The following is a 15,926-nucleotide window of genomic DNA, read 5'->3' as shown; positions in this document are numbered from 1 at the left end:
AACCCCTTACTCATTACTCCCGTGCACCACCCAGCTCCTGCCCTCCTCAGCCCCATCTCTGGGGCCATCTGTGACTTCTCAGTCTTCTTGCTGCCCATACTCAACCAATTCCACGTGCTGGTTATAATGATGTGATGATGATAGGTGGCATTTATTTAGGGCTTACTACGTGCCAGGCACCACACTAAGCACTTATGTTTATTACCTCATATAATCTTTCCACACTCCTGATAGCCCAATTTTACAGAGAATCCTCAGGGTAGCTTTCCCAAGGTCACCCAGAGCTGAGATGCAGAACCAGCCAGGTCCCACTGACTCCAGGACACCTGGTGTTAACTTCAACTCTGAGCTGCTGCCCAATGACTCCCAAATCCACAGCCCCCGTTCCCACTGTCCCACCCTGTCCATGCCAGCTTCCTCTGTCACAGGACCACTGCTGTGTTCTAACTGCCCCCCCATCCACGCTCCCCTTCCAGGTGCCCCAGCTTTCTTCAGTTCCTCCCGGGGCCTGCAAGCGCCTGCCTTCGGGCCTTCCATGAAGTACCAAGAACTTTCCATGAAATCTCTCACTTGCTTCTCACAGGAATCTCATGAGGAAGAGCTGCATTATTCCCAGTTCACAGAGGAGGAGACTGAGACTCAGAGAGAGTTAGGGATCTGCCCATGGTCACAGGGCTGATAAGTGGCTTGTTTGCTGCACCCCAAGAGCCTGTGCTCATAATGGCTAACTTCCAGGCCCTGAAAGGAGAGCTCTGTGGCATAGAGGGGACAGTGCTGCTCCTCAGCTCTCAGGCAGGATGAAGGGAGGGTCTGTGACTGACACAGCCAGAACCCAGCAGAGACTTCGCCTTCCTTCTTGAGCTTTGGTGCCCACCCAGCACCCAATGCTTGCCATAACTCCTGCAGGCTTGGAGGCTCCTTCGTGGTGGTGGATGGCGGTGGCCGCTGCTCTGCTCTTTGTCCCTGATAGTGCAGCACCCACCTTCCCAACCACTGCCCAGCCAGCCAGCCACACCTGCAGTTGCCATAGTGCTGTCACTGCAGGGGAGGAAGGCTCATCTTCTCCTTCTGCTCTTTGAGGGGACCTTCTGGTCACACCCTCATCTTCTGGAAAGTTTATTCTCCCCTTCACCCCCCACCACCTCATTCAACCATTGAAACAAACAAAACAAGCTGTATTCTGCTTCTGAGCTAAAGGTTGCCACATTATATTCCTTTTCTGACCCACCATCTTTGCCCCCAGAGCCTCAAGCCCAGGGTTTGGCCCTTAGTGTGTGCTCAGAGAGATGCCTACTGAATCACGATGGCTTTCCCATCGTCTCTCAGACACTCCAGATCCCCGCCTCTCTCCTCCAGCTCTCCCTTGCACCCCCACTGCCCTCAGAAACCTATTTACTGTAACTCCTCTAGCGTGTCTATGCTCTTTCGACAAGCTCCCTAGTGCTGTAAGTGGAGCCTCTGCTCCACTTCACTCCACATGATAGTTAATCCTGATGTGAGGTCCCCACCTTTCCTGGAAGGAACCATATGCTCTTCTCATAAATTTTCTCCCAGTCTGTGTAGTGAAGAATCAACTTTACCCAAAGAGACATCTGGACTTTGTCCCAGCTCCTGGGTGATCCACCTGGCTACAAACCCTTAGAATAAAGAATTTGGCTGGTCTTTGTCACCAGTTTCTGGTAGGTAGCTTCTAAATCCTTGGAATTTTCGGGCCGGCCCGGTGGCGCACTGCTACAGTGCGCCGCTTGGGAGTGCGGCGGCGCTCCCGGGGAGGGTTCGGATCCCACATACAGACCAGTTCCCGCTCACTGGCTGAGCGAGGTGTGGGAGCAACACCGAGGGTTGCGATCCCGTTGCCAGTCCTGGTCCGGTACGGGCGCGACACTGAGGGTTGTGATCCGTTGCCGGATATGAAAAAAAGACAAAAAGGAAAAAAAAAAAATCCTTGGAATTTTCTGAGTGATGAGTATCTTTGTTATTCATGGTGGGCCCTGCTAGTTTATGCTAATGAAGTGATTCAGGGTGGGCCCCTAGATAGGTTGTGCTAACAAGATGACTCAGGATGGGGGCTGGCCTCGCCACTGAGCTACTGTGATATTAGCCTGGCCTCTGTGGAGGGGCCTGGAGGATGAGTTCAACTGATTGGGCAATGACTCAATCAGCTATGCTGCCAAGCGAGACTCCAATAAAAACTCCAGACACCACAGCTCAGGTGCACCTTCCTGGTAAGGAAATACTCTGCATTTTGTCACACATTGGGTTGCTGAGAGAGTGACTCACTCTGACTCCACAGGGAGAAGACAATGGAAGCTTCCTGTCTGGGATCCTCCTAGACCTTACCCTTTGTGTCTCCTCTTTTAGCTGGTTTTGTCTGATTTGTATCCTTTGCTATAATGAAACTGTGACCTTATGCATAGGCACTTTCCTAAGTTCTGTGAGTCATTCTAGTGAATTATTGAATCTTAGGGAGTAATACAAACTCCCAAATTTGTATCCAGTTAGTCAGAAGTGAGGGTGGACTAGGGAGGACTGTGCCCTGACCTGTGAAGTTTGGCTCAACGCCAGGTAGTTGGTGTCAGAAGTCACTGCACTGAGTTTGCAACCTTATTGCACAGACCCAGTGGAAGGAACCTAAGTATGGTCTAAGGACCTTCCTGATACAATTATCCAGATTCTCTCCTTCACAGAGCTTCCGGCACTGTGATAAGATCCAAAGCTATATATACTCAATGGAATACTAGTCAGCCTTATAAAAAGAAGAAAATTCTATAATTTTTAACAACATGAATGAACCTAGAGGACACTATGCTAAGTGAAATAGGCTAGGCACAGAAAGGCAAATACCACATGATCTCACTTGTATGTGGAAGCTAAAAAGTTTAACTCACAGAAGCAGAGAGTAGAATGGTGGTTCCCAGGGACTGGGGTCGGGGTAAGGAGGTGATCTTGGTCAAAGGATACAAAATTCCCGTTAGGCCAGATGAATAAGCTCAAGAGATCTGTTATATAACATAGTGACTATAGTCAATAACAATGTGCTGTTTACTTAAAAATCACTAACAGAGTAGATTCTAAGTGTTCTCACTACAAATAAATGATAAGCATGGGAGGTAACACTTATGTTAATTAGCTTGATTCAGCAATTCCACAATGTCTACATATTTCAAAAGATTATGTCATCGTACATCATAAATACATAAAATTTTTGTCAATTAAAAAAATATTTTAAAAAAGCCAAAACTCAGGAACAACCTTAGCAACAAACATTTCTAGATGATCTTCCGGAAGAAATTAGTAGGAAGAGGAAAGTGAGAAGCCAAAGGAAGGGAACCGGAGAGGAAAAGCTGTGGGAGAGAAAAGCAGTGTGTGTGCCAGGACCCAGGAGTCCTGCTGCCCCTTGAGCTTGAGCCCTTTCTTCAGAGGGTGGGGAGGGTCATGGGGCAGAAGAGGACACTGCACCCACAGGCACCTAAGTGCACAGTGAGGTCCTTAGTTCACTGTTGGGGTGAGGTGATGAGCACCTCCTCAGGTCCACATGAATTAGATTAAAACAACAGGGGGTCGGGGGCATGGACAAAGAGAACTGATGTGTAAATTGGTAAGATTGTGGCTCTTCTTCCTAATTAGCTGAGGATGTGTTTAAGTTCCATTTAAAAAGTGGTCATTCCTGAATTTTAAGTGAAATAAGCTAGGCACAGAAAGATAGACAAAAATTGCATGTTCTCACTCATATGTGGAGGCTAAAAAAGTTGAGCTCATAGGAGTAGAGAGTAGAATAGTTGTAACTAGAGGCTGGAAAGGAGGGGGAGGAGGGTATAGGAAGAGGTTAGTTAACGAATACAACTCACAGCTAGACAGGAGGAATAAGTTTCAGGGTTCTACAGCACTGCAGGGTGACTGTAGTTAACAATTTATTGTGTATTTTCAAATAGCTAGAAAAGAGGATTTTGAATGTTTCCAACACAAAGAAATGATAAATGTTTGAGGTGATGAATATGATAATCACTCTGATTTGATCATTACACATTGTATACATGTATCAAAATATTACTTTGTACATCATAAATATGTACAATTATGTCAATTTTTAAAAGTATACATTTTTTGGGCCGGCCCGGTGGCTCACTCGGGAGAGTGCGGTGCTGATAACACCAAGGCCCCGGGTTCGGATCCCATATAGGGATGTGATGAATATGATAATCACTCTGATTTGATCATTACACATTGTATACATGTATCAAAATATTACTTTGTACATCATAAATATGTACAATTATGTCAACTTTTAAAAGTATACATTTTTTTAAAAGCTGGTCATTCCTAAAACCTTGCTGAGGACCTCCCCACTGGTAAAGATCTTATGCCCTGCTGCGACCCAAACTAAGCCCCACCTGATGTTACCTGTCCTTCTCCAAAGACCTAAACTTGGAAGAACGGCCTGTCCCGGTGATAGGACAGGAGGGAATCTGTGCCCGTTATTCTCTTTCCACCCGAGAAAGAACCCCAGATCAGCTTTTCCACGACAGGAGAGTTTCCAAGATGCCACTGTACTTGGAAAAAGCCAGGTTGAAATACTATTCAAGTCAAACTTTCTTGATATTACTCTATCTTTCCCCAGGAGGACTCACTAAAATGAATTCGGACACCTGTGGCCTTTGCTTTCTGTGCAAAGCAAAACGCCAGCAGCAACCCCAAGCTGATAAGATTAATCTAAAAAACAAATTATGGTGTAATTTCCTATGCTGAAACTTTGTAGTTAATTTTAAAAAAAAGTTTCATTTTCCTATTGGTCTGATTTCACAGGAACATTTTACCTGTTTCTGTGAGGCATTTTTTTCTCCTGGAAGAGAGGTGCTGATTGGCCCCAAATGACTGACAATCTTTTGTAACGAAAATTTCCAATGTAAACTCATTTTCCCTCGGTTTCAGCAATTTTAAATCTATATATAGAGATATCTTTGTCAGAATTGCATTGTTAGCTTCTCCTGATAAACTAATTGTCTCACCTTGTCACTGCAAATAGAGATCTATTAATGGGTCTCACCTCCCTACAACTGATCCCCACTCTGTTCTGCCTACTAGCATGTTCCGGCAACGTTGTCCGCAGACGTCAGTGCAATATTACCTTACCAGAGATCATCACAACCTTGAACTTCCTCGAAAAGGACAAGGTGAGTAACCTATCTGGCACCATCTCTCCAGATGTGCTGGTGGTGCTATGGGTATTTCTAGACTATAAGAACATAACAATGGCTAGAGAAATTGGGAGTTGAGGGCTGGTGGCAGGACAGGGAGCATAGCGAGACTTCTTTTTCTGAGGGATTGTAGGAAGTGTTCTCAGTTTGAGAGAGTGGGAGATGCTTAACAAGGATTTCTCTGTCTAGTTGGAAGCTAACTCTGTCTCTTGCTCTCTCTCGTCCCTGCCTGGGCCAAGTCTCCGTACACCAAGTTGACTATAGCAGACGTCTTTGATGTCCCCAAGGTAAGAAGCTGTTCTGTGGTCTGCTCTGGCTGGTGGGTGACTTGGGAGAGGAAAGCCGTCCACAAGTGTTTGAACAAGAAACTTCTTTAATGGAAAACGAGCAGGCCCAATTAACTCTAAGATGCTAACTGTTTTCAAAGAATGAGAATTCTGATCTTCACTCTTAAGCATGTTTTGGTGTTTCTGGTTTCACTTGATTTAGAAGGTGTGTAATAGAAAGCTTGAATTTTGTAATACTAATTCAGATCCTGGTCAAGGAAAAGCTCTTTAGGTTTTACCCAGCCTTAGTTTAGTACCTGGAACATAAGAGGCACTCAATAAATGCCTGTTTAATGAGAGAATTTATATGGCCCATACATTTCTGAAAAACCAAATACTCTCACAAAAACAGATATTAAAATTACAGGTTGAGGGAGCTTTCATTTTGTCTAAGAGACTTCCTATGGCAACAGAAAAGGTATCGCCGAGTGCCTCCTCTTCCACAGTCTGGTCACTTAATTGCCCACTGGGTCTGAGGCTGGCTGTTTAGAGACCCTCAGCTTGCCATGTCCTGCCAAACTCCCCTCCAGCCTGGTCCGGAACCGTCCTGTGGGATGAGTCCAACACATCCCTGCTTCTGGCTGTTTGGGCATCTCGCCTTTCTGCTCCTGTGCCGCCTCACCCCCGCCCCTCTATCTGTAGTGGGAGGAGATAGATTTGACAGCTGATAGTGCATTTTCTCTGACAAACACATGACTACGGCCGTATCAATAGCTTTGTGCGCTTCAGTTCCTGTTTTCATGGAAACACACAACTGAGAATGAAAGCCCTAAAGCCTCAATTTACCAGTGGTCTCCTCACTACCGGCTTCCCATGTGTACCAGAGGGGGTGACTTGGCCAGGAGTGAAGCCCTGTGGGCTGGGCAGGGTCACACCCCAGCATCCAAGCAGTAGAACAGGGCTATCCTACTTCTTCAGGAAACTGTTCTTCAGGACTTTATCTGGAATATCTCATTGCATTACAGATCACCAGCAGTCTGACACAGGATCAGATTCTGAAGAACAAAATTACACACACAGACACACACACACATACATATATAGATATAAGATACATAATTATATATGAGGGTACTTAAACCACTTGTGGGAAAACAGAATTAAAATACAAATTTTTCCACGAACTTTTTGAAGACCCCTCGTGTATGTGTGTATATACATATATACACATATATAAATATATACTTTTATATATATAAAATCTCCATGTCCTTCCAACCCAGACGATACCTACTAACCTACTAGAAATCAAGAGTCCAGTGGGTTGTGCTCTGGGTTTTCCAGAGGCTTGCTGCACCACTGAGAAGGCTCTGCCAAAGCCAAAGGAAGGGACCAGCGCCCTAGGAACAGGCCCTGGAGGAAGTGCCGAGGGTCTCAAGTGAAATAATCTGTGGCTTTAGCCCTAGTTCTGCCACTAATTAGCTATGTGGCCTTTGGCAAGTCTTCACATCTCTTTGCACCTGAATTTCCACATTTGAAGGTATGAAAGTGATGTTGAAGGTGATCTGAAGGTTGATTGGAATCCAGCCCTTGAGTTAGTGGAAAGTGTTATTGTAAGATGATATAACCTGATTAAAGGCAAAGACAGGTTGTGGAGAAGCAATAATTCTAAGAAAGAGGTTGGAAATGATCAAACCCTCTATGACCCCAAGCCTGGGGTGACTGTCTCTGGGCTGTTTCTAGAAGACCCAGCCCCCACCCCACGCAGGCCAGGCCTCACCATACTGCTGCCCACCCATTCTTTGCTCACTTGTCACGTACCTTGCTCACCACACACACAGACATCTACAACAAGTCCCCCTGCCTTCCTTCACCCTTACCCATCTCATATGCCTTCCCCCGGACCGCTTCTATTCCTCCTGGAATTAACAATCTCACTCTTCCATTCTTTTCTTTCCCTCAAAGCCTGAGCGCTGCCTCTTATATATTAAGATATTTTGGAACAGGGAGAGGTTATTTTTAAAAACTCACAGAGGTGGTAGGTGGTAGGAAAAAGTGCTTCTTTGTGTCCCAAAGAAGAACATCTTTCTAAGGTCCAGTGTATTGATTTTACCTCTTTTGGGGATCAAGAATTCTAGTATCTCTAAGTTGGGCAGAATCCTGCTCTTGGAAGTTGCTGGAAAGAATGTACTGCCCTAAGTCCTGGGCTTCATAGGCAACACCTACCCAGGTACCTACACAACTAAGTTTATCTATCTGAAGAAGAGCAAAGAGGAAAGCAAGCAAGCTGGGTGGTCTATGAAGAATTTCTTGGGTGGATGATTAGGTAGAAGTATTTTCAACCCACCAAGACAGCTAAAGTCCATAATTCTTCAGAGAGCTTCATACTGAACCTCAAATAGGTTTTGTTTGTTTTTTAAAGGATTTTCTCATACATAGCACTAGCTGACTAAATTTGGGCAGAATTGGAGGTAATGAATGCAATACCAATACAATTGGATTTTTACGGCCCTAAATGAGGCTGGACAATAACCAAGTTAGAACTCTAAAAGTCACTGCCACAGAAGAAATCTCTCAGGTGTCCATTTCCTGACATTCCCTTGAGGGACAGACTTCCTTCTGGCATCAATGTAGGCCCTCCTTTTGAGTCCCTTCCTGAGTAGTTCTGAACTGCAAGGTCCCCTAGGCTGTCACAGTGCCCCAGAGCACTGCTAGACACGCTCAGGCAGTTAGACAGGAAGATGAAAGCATTCTGGACCAGAAACCAAGGGTGGAACAGAGTGTCACCCTTTTGCTGCAATACCAGTGAGACTGAAATGTTAAAGCCTTTGACTAAAACTGCCTTAGAATTAGTTCTTTTAAAGTGTTTCCATTTGATGCAGACTCTATTAAATCCCTGTTTTATCCTAATTACCTCGAGAAAGTCCTTTGAAAAATATCTTTAGATGGTTTTTCCTATATTATGTGGCCATATACTGGTCAAAACTAAGAGGCAGTTTAATTTTTAGGCTCCAAGCCAGAGTTTCAGAAAAATCTAAGTTTTGATGGAAAAATAAGTCAAGGGGGCTCTTCTTTTGGCTTTCTTGAATCTCATTGTTCTTTCTACAGCAACATGGGCATGTGCCTATATCTGGATACATGGGCAGAACCTGCCTTCCACTTGTCCTCACCACCTCTATTCATCCACAAAACCCAGAGAGTATGGTGATGGTTTTAATTTTAAGTTTTGGGCTTTTTTTTCCCTTTTTTTAAAGAAGCCAGTGTTTCTTGTTTTGTTTTTTTTTAATTTATTTTTATCTATATTTTTGCAGCTGGCTGGTACAGGGATCAAACCCTGGACCTTGGTGTTATCAGCACCACGCTCGAAACAACTGAGCTAACTGAAGGAGGTTTCTTGACTCCCAGAGACCAGAGATACTGGCACTGCTCTTAAATTTTCCTCTAGAATCAGGAACCAGGGGTGCTTCTCAACCAGTTCATTAACTAAATGCCCTTCCAACAGTCCTACCCATGGGACATCAAGCCCTACAGGGGGAAGGGGAAGTTTTTGTCATCTGAGATTCTGGTGCCTCATCTGGGTCTAGATCTTCCTGTAAAAACCTTAAAATATGAACACTTCTAGAATGTAGCCTACAGAAATACAAGATAAACACAAAGATTTACATAGGTTATTCAGTGTTGCATTATTTACAAAAGCAAAAAACTGCACTGCCAGGGAACTGATAAATTATGGTACACATACGCAATGGGTTTCTATGCAGCTCTCAATCTCATGTTCTTAAACACTATTGAATGACTTTAAGAAAATGCCTGTAGTATATGTTAAGTGTAAAAAGGTTACAAAACAGTATGAATAGTTGGCCTCTATTTTGAAAAAAAGTATTAAAAAAAACCTCGGAAGATACTTACCAAAATATTAACAGTAGTTATCTCCGGCCAGTTAGATGAGTGATTTCATTTTTTATTGAATATATATTACTTTTATAATAAATGCATATTACCTTGATAATCAGAAAAAACATGTAACTATAAAAACTTAAAACTGCTGGGACAGTGCTTCTCATATAAATCCCCTGGGAATCTTGTCACTGCACGTTCTCATTTGTTGGCTCTGGAACGGGGAGTCTGAGATTCTGCATTTCTAACAAGCTCCTAGGTGATGTCCATATTGCTGGTCCATGGACCACACTTCGAATAGTAAGGCACTAGAGCATGTCCTAGCAGAGGCCAGAGAGACCTTTCTTTATCCAAATGAGATAGGGAAACGAGGCTCAAGCTAAGACCACTCTTCAGGCTCCATGCCTTTGTTCTTCAGTGGAAAATGAGAGGACACTCAAGGTCTGTTTCAGACTGAAATACAATCCTTTTTTTTTTGTCCTTTTTGAGACCAGCCGCACCGCGCTCAGCCAGTGAGCGCACCGGTCATCTAAATATAGGATCCGAACCCGTGGCAGGAGCGCTGCTGCGCTCCCAGCGCTGCACTCTCCCGAGTGCGCCACGGGCTCAGCCCTGAAATACAATCCTAACAAGATTCCCCGCTTGTACATGTCCCCTTCTAAGGCCCAACATCCCCAGGAAGAGCCATGTGGCCAGACCCATGTCAGACCTGCCAGCATTCCAAGGAAGTTCTGACTCTGCACCATTCAAGGTCAAAGGCCCCTTGCAGAAGGTCTGTCCAAGGACTAGCCCAGCTCAATGGTACCCTCTTCCAGAAGCCTCCCCTGATCTCTCTGGGCCAGTCTCCTGACGCACCTTGCCCCAATCTGGGCACTCACATCTCGCTGTATGGGGAAATGTCCTATCTCCTCACTTGGACCATAAACTTCTACATGCACTATCTTCCATGGGGAGGGCCAAATGGAGAGTCCTGCCCAGAGCTGCAGTGTCCAGACCAAAGGCTAGGCATCCATTTATTCAACAAGTATGTAGGATTTCCAGGGAAAGCTGGATTTTAAAACTGTGTAGTAGCGAGAGCAGAATCTAACTAAGAGCTAATGTGGGTACTTTGCATAGAAAGAACAGCTCACATGGTACAAAGACATGAACACAGGCTGCAGAGACAGATCCCCACTCTGCCATTTACCTAGTGGGGTGACTTTATTCAGGTACCCTTTCACCAAAACCCTCCAAGGGAAAAGAAATTGCGAGGTTCTGAGAAGAAGGTTGCTGCATTTGCACATAATTGAGAGAGGCTGTTTACAGATGTTTAGGATATGATGAGCAGCCTTCATTCATGTGGCAGGAATAGTTGAATATGTATCCATAGTTGGCCAAACTCACTTTCTCCATTTGAAAAGAAGAAATCAAGAGGAAAAATATACCTCCCTTGTTCAAAATAGAGCTGGCACATGGCTATCTGTGGCATTTCTCTTTCTAGAACACATCTGAGATGGAAACCCTCTGCAGGGCTGCGACTGCACTTCGGCAGTTCTATAGTCACCATGAGAAGGAAACCTGCAGGAATGCAACTGTGCTTCAGCACGGGTTCTTGATTAAATACCTGAAAGGACTTGACAGGAACCTCTACAGCATGACAGATATGGTAAGCTGCATTGCATTACCGGTAAGCTGACACCCTGGCTCCTGATGGACAGCAGCCTCACTTCTAGACATTCCTCCTGAGTTGTAGCACCCTTGATCAATCAACACATTCGTTAGTTCAACAAGTATCTGTGGAGGCTCTACAAGTGCCAGGTGCTGTTCTAGGCATGGGGGACGCAGCATCAGAGACAAGCAGGCTGAGTCCCTGCTCTCGTGGAATGTTCTAGTGGGAAATTTAGAAAAACAAACATGTAATATGATGTCCAGTAGTGATAAGTGCTATGAGGAAAAATACAGGAATAAAGAACATAGGGATCACAGGGTAGGGGGCTGACTTAGGAGTTGATATTATCTGAGCAGACATTTGAATTGTGAGAGCGGCCCACACGACTAACTGGGGAAAAACATTCTAGGCAGAAGGAATGGCTATATAAAGGCTCTAAGGTGGAAATGAGCTTCATGTGTTCGAAGATCAGTAGGAAGGCCAGTGTGGCTGGATCAGAGTGAGCAAGGGGAAGTTCAGTAGAAGATCAGATCATGCAAGGCCTTTAGATTTTGCCCCAAGTATGGTGGGAAACACTTGTAGAGTTTGGAGCAGGGCAAAGACTATGATCTGATTTATGTGATGTAAAAGGATCACTCTGGCTACTGTGTGGTAAACAGACTAAATAGGAAAGTTTAAGCATAGAAGCAAGATGTCTTTCTGGGAGGGTACTAGAGTAAACCAAGTTAGAGATGATGGTGGCCTGCATGGGGGGAGCACCTGAGGCAGTGAGATTTGGGATATAACTAAAGACAGAGCCAGAAGGACTTGCTGACAGATGGGTCGTGAAGAGTGAGAGACAGAGAAGTAAAAGGCGACCTCTTGGTTCCTGCTTGAAGCCCTCTGGGGATGGCTGGTACTGTTTACAGAGATATGGAACACTGGGGGCAAAGCAGGACTGGAAGCTGTATGGAAGATCAAGAGTTCAATTTTGTATATATCACATGTGAGGTACCTATTGGATAGCCAAGTGGAGACGTTAAGATGGTTAGAAAAAACTGCAGCTTAGGGGAGGGATCAGAACTTGCAATACAAAATGGAGAGTCCTCAGATAGATATTATTTAAAGTCTGAATAATGGAGGAAGAAAGAGATACAAGGACTGACCTTGGAGGTATTCCAACATAGAGAGGTCAGGAAGGAGGCTCCAGCAAAGGAACTGAGAAGTAGCCAGTGAAGTCGGATAAAATTGAGCAGTGTGTTGTGCCCCAGAAGGCAAGTGAAGAAACTCCTTGAAGGAGGGAGTGATAAACTGTGTCAAATGTATGGAAAGGTCAAGTAAGATGAAGAGTGAGAATGGCCATTGGATTTGGCATGATGGAGATTATCAGTGATGCTGATATAAATGGAGAGGCAGGGATGAAAGCCTAACTGGAGCAGGTTCAGTAGAGGATGGAGTGGGGAGAGGTGAAAAAGAAGGGATAGTGAGGAGAGAAAACGCTTTTGAGGTGTTTTGCTGTAAGATTGCAGAGAAATGGAGCTGAAGGGCAGGTGTGGAGTGAGGAAAGTTCTTTGAAGGTGGGGCATATATTCAGCCAATGGGAATGATCCAGAAGAGAAAGGAGAATTGATGATATAGGAAAGAGGGAGAATAATACAAGGACAGAAGTCCTTGTAGCCAAGAGTGGGTGTTTTCTAATGCCAAGTGGAGGAATCGGCTTTAGAGAAGAGCAGAGACATTAGTCCCCTCCGTGGGCCTACTGCCTTATTTATAAGGTAAAGTAATGGAACAGGGACCTGACACAAAACGCGTTCTCTCTTTTAACCCTTTTAATTATGTTATAAAGCAAGCAAGCAGGCAAACTACTGTCCCCACTTTACAAAGGAAGAAATGGAAGCTTTTGTAACTTAAGCAGCTTGTCCTAAGCAACATAATAAATGGTAGAGGTGAGATTCAAACTGAAGCAGTAGCTGGTGGCAGGTACCTGGAATCCTTTCCACCTTTAGGGCTACTACGCTGTGGTGCTGTTTAATGGGCAGGAAGTTCTCTCTCTCAGCAGTCCAGGCAGCCATTCAGAAGGTGCAGTATGGCAAAGGGGAGGTCTGAGCCTGCACGTTCATGTTACTCCTTCTGAGCAGCACCTAGCTGTGACATGCCTCTTCAGAGACTGTGGCAACCCCTCAAGGCAGAGAGGTAGTAGTGGTATAGTAACCATTTCTAGTAGTGTAAGTAGTACGTACCCAAAACAGGCAATTCCTGCTGGCTTAGTGGCAGAATCAGACTTCCAATCAAGCTTGACTGGAGGCCCTGGTTTGATAATTGTTCAGGTGGCAAGTGCCAGAATAGGCTTGATCAGGTAGACAGGCATGACAGCAAGACTCAAATGCTTACCAATCCAAGCTAATGAAATGTTTCTTTTGTAGAAAGACTGTGCTGTGAATGAAGCCAAGAAGAGAACATTGAGAAACTTCTTGGAAAGGTTAAAGATGAACATGCAAAAGAAAATTTCAGAGTGGTGTTGAAGCTGAATATTTTAATTTATTAGTTTTTAATAGCTTTAATTTTTAAATATTTATATATTTATAACACATCATAAAATAAAGTATACGTATAATCAAACAGCAATGGCATTTAATGGTATTGGCTATGCTTACCTGACAAATGAAGTTATGGTTTGCAACTTTTAAGAAAACCAATTTAATTTACTGAGAGACCACAAATGCTGTGGGACCAAAAGGAAATACCACTTCCCTCTCAAGGAGTTCCCTCTCCTAGTTTGGGGACATAATGCACAAGATAATTAAAGAATACAAGGCACCATAAGATGTAAATGATAAGTAAGAGAGTTTGCAGAGTGGGTCCGTGAGTCCTACCGACTACCAATATTTCTGAATCAAAAAGGTGTCCACTGGATGCTTAGAATATTCTTCTCCCATGGCACAAGGATTGTTATATTAAGTCTATAGGAAAAATAAGTAATCCCCACACATTACATGGCTCTGCAAAGAACAATATTTAAAGTTATAATAATGTAAATTTTCTTGATTTTCAAATCTTATAACCAACCAATATACAAAGCACAGAAGACTTAATTATGGTTAGAGAACAGACTGTAAGTGCTATCCACCTGACAATATAAAAGGTAGAGCTGAAAATGGTTGGGAAGTAAAAGCAGAAGTAAAGAAAGAGAAGAGGGGCACTAATATCGCCAGCTGACAGGGAGAAGAGGTCAGTTAAACAATATATTCTAAGGTTGATGAAACCAGAACAAGAAGTTTAAATATTTATTCAAAATTGCAAAGCTAATAGAAGAATTAAACAAACTTGGAAGAGGTAATGTAAATGAAGTAAACCCTCATTTTTCAATAGAGAAATCAATACATGATATCTAAAGTTGTTTAGAGCTGTCATGAGTTGATGATTGCTGTAGATGAGAGTTGATCGTACTAGTCTGCTTTTATACATATGTAGAAGTTTTTGTAATAAAAAGTGAAAAAAACAATAGTGAATGAATCAAAAAATTTTTAGAATTACGATGGTAGCCACTGGAAAAGCAAAAAAAAAAGGGAAGATGATTTGCTAAGAATGGGACTTGGTACAAAGAAGGGTGAAACAGGGCTGGAGACTGTTGGTTCTCCATTACAAGTCTGTGTGTGCATGTGTTACCATGTGTATAAATGATAAAATGTTTTTTTTAATTAAAGAAGAAATAAAATTAAAAAGACAATTATAACTTGGTGAAGATTGGAAAACTTGGAACCCTTATAAATTGCTGGAGTGATTGGAAGCTGGTGCAGCCACTTTGTAAGACAGTTTGGCAGGTCCTCAAAAAGTTAAACATTGTTTATGACCAAGCAATCCCAATCCCAGGTATATACTCAAGAGAACTGAGAATATATGTCCACACAAAAACCTCTATGCAAATGTTCATAGCCACATTATTTATAATAGCAAAAGAGTAGAAGCAACCCAAATGTTCATCAACTGAATAATGGATAAAATAAAATGTGGTATATCCATACAATGGAATATTATTTGGCAACGAAAAGAAATGAAGTACTGATACATGTGACAAAATGGATGAACCTTGGAAACATTGCACTAAGTGAAAAAAGCTAGACACAAAAAGCCACTTATGGTATGATTCTATTTATATGGAAATATACAGAATAGGAAAATCTAGAGAGGCAAAGATAGAACATTGGTTGGTGGGGGCTGGAGGTGGGGGGTGGGGATAGAAGAATGGGGAGTGACTGCTAATGGGCATGGGGTTTCTTTTGGGAGTGATGAAAATGCCCTTATATTAGATAGTGGTGATGGTTGCACAATTCTATGAATATACTAAAACCCACTGAATTGTACACTTTAAAAGAATGAATGTTACAGTATGTGAATTATATCTCAATAAAGCTGTTATCTAAAAGATATTAAAAGGGAACCAAACCAAACCAAGTGTCAAGTCATCAAGACTCACCTTTTGAAGACATGTTCTCTGCAAGAATATGGATCTAGTAAGTCATTGAGCACTCTTTTCATCCTCACTTACACATGACAAAAATTAATACTACTACTAAAATTATACCAAAATATGTAACATCTTTTTAACCCTTTCAAAATAAGGGAATAAATCAAAAGCTTAAAGTCTCACCCTGACCACAGCCAGTTTCACCCTGCCCACATAAAATACCAGTATGCCAAGGGCAAAAAGTAACTAAGGCCAATGGGAGAAGATAGACACTGAAAATTTTAATTTCCTTTCTTCTTTGATTGAGACGCATTTGCATTAAATGGCTAATGTGAGCTGTAGTCTGCCACAGGATATGAGTTGTGGGTTATAGCTTGTGTATGAGGTCAGGACTATAAAGGAAAGGCTGTCAGGAAGAAAGATTTAGAACAGGCTGTAGAAAGGATGAATGCAGGCTCTAGGCAGGTCTGTTGTAA

General features: G+C 43.2%; 1 protein-coding gene across 1 annotated transcript; it reads left to right on the top strand.

Annotated features, from left to right (window-relative positions):
• Positions 1–5,033: 5,033 nt before the first annotated feature.
• Positions 5,034–13,507, top strand: IL4 (interleukin 4). Its single transcript, XM_008571655.1, has 4 exons — positions 5,034–5,171; positions 5,435–5,482; positions 10,839–11,003; positions 13,409–13,507. The coding sequence occupies exons 1-4, from the start codon at positions 5,034–5,036 to the stop codon at positions 13,505–13,507; spliced, it is 450 nt and encodes a 149-aa protein (XP_008569877.1).
• Positions 13,508–15,926: the final 2,419 nt, after the last annotated feature.

This window comes from Galeopterus variegatus, unplaced genomic scaffold (genome assembly GCF_000696425.1).
Source record: "Galeopterus variegatus unplaced genomic scaffold, G_variegatus-3.0.2 Scaffold708, whole genome shotgun sequence".
NCBI lineage: Eukaryota > Metazoa > Chordata > Mammalia > Dermoptera > Cynocephalidae > Galeopterus > Galeopterus variegatus.
This window is presented reverse-complemented; position numbering and strand designations above follow the sequence as displayed.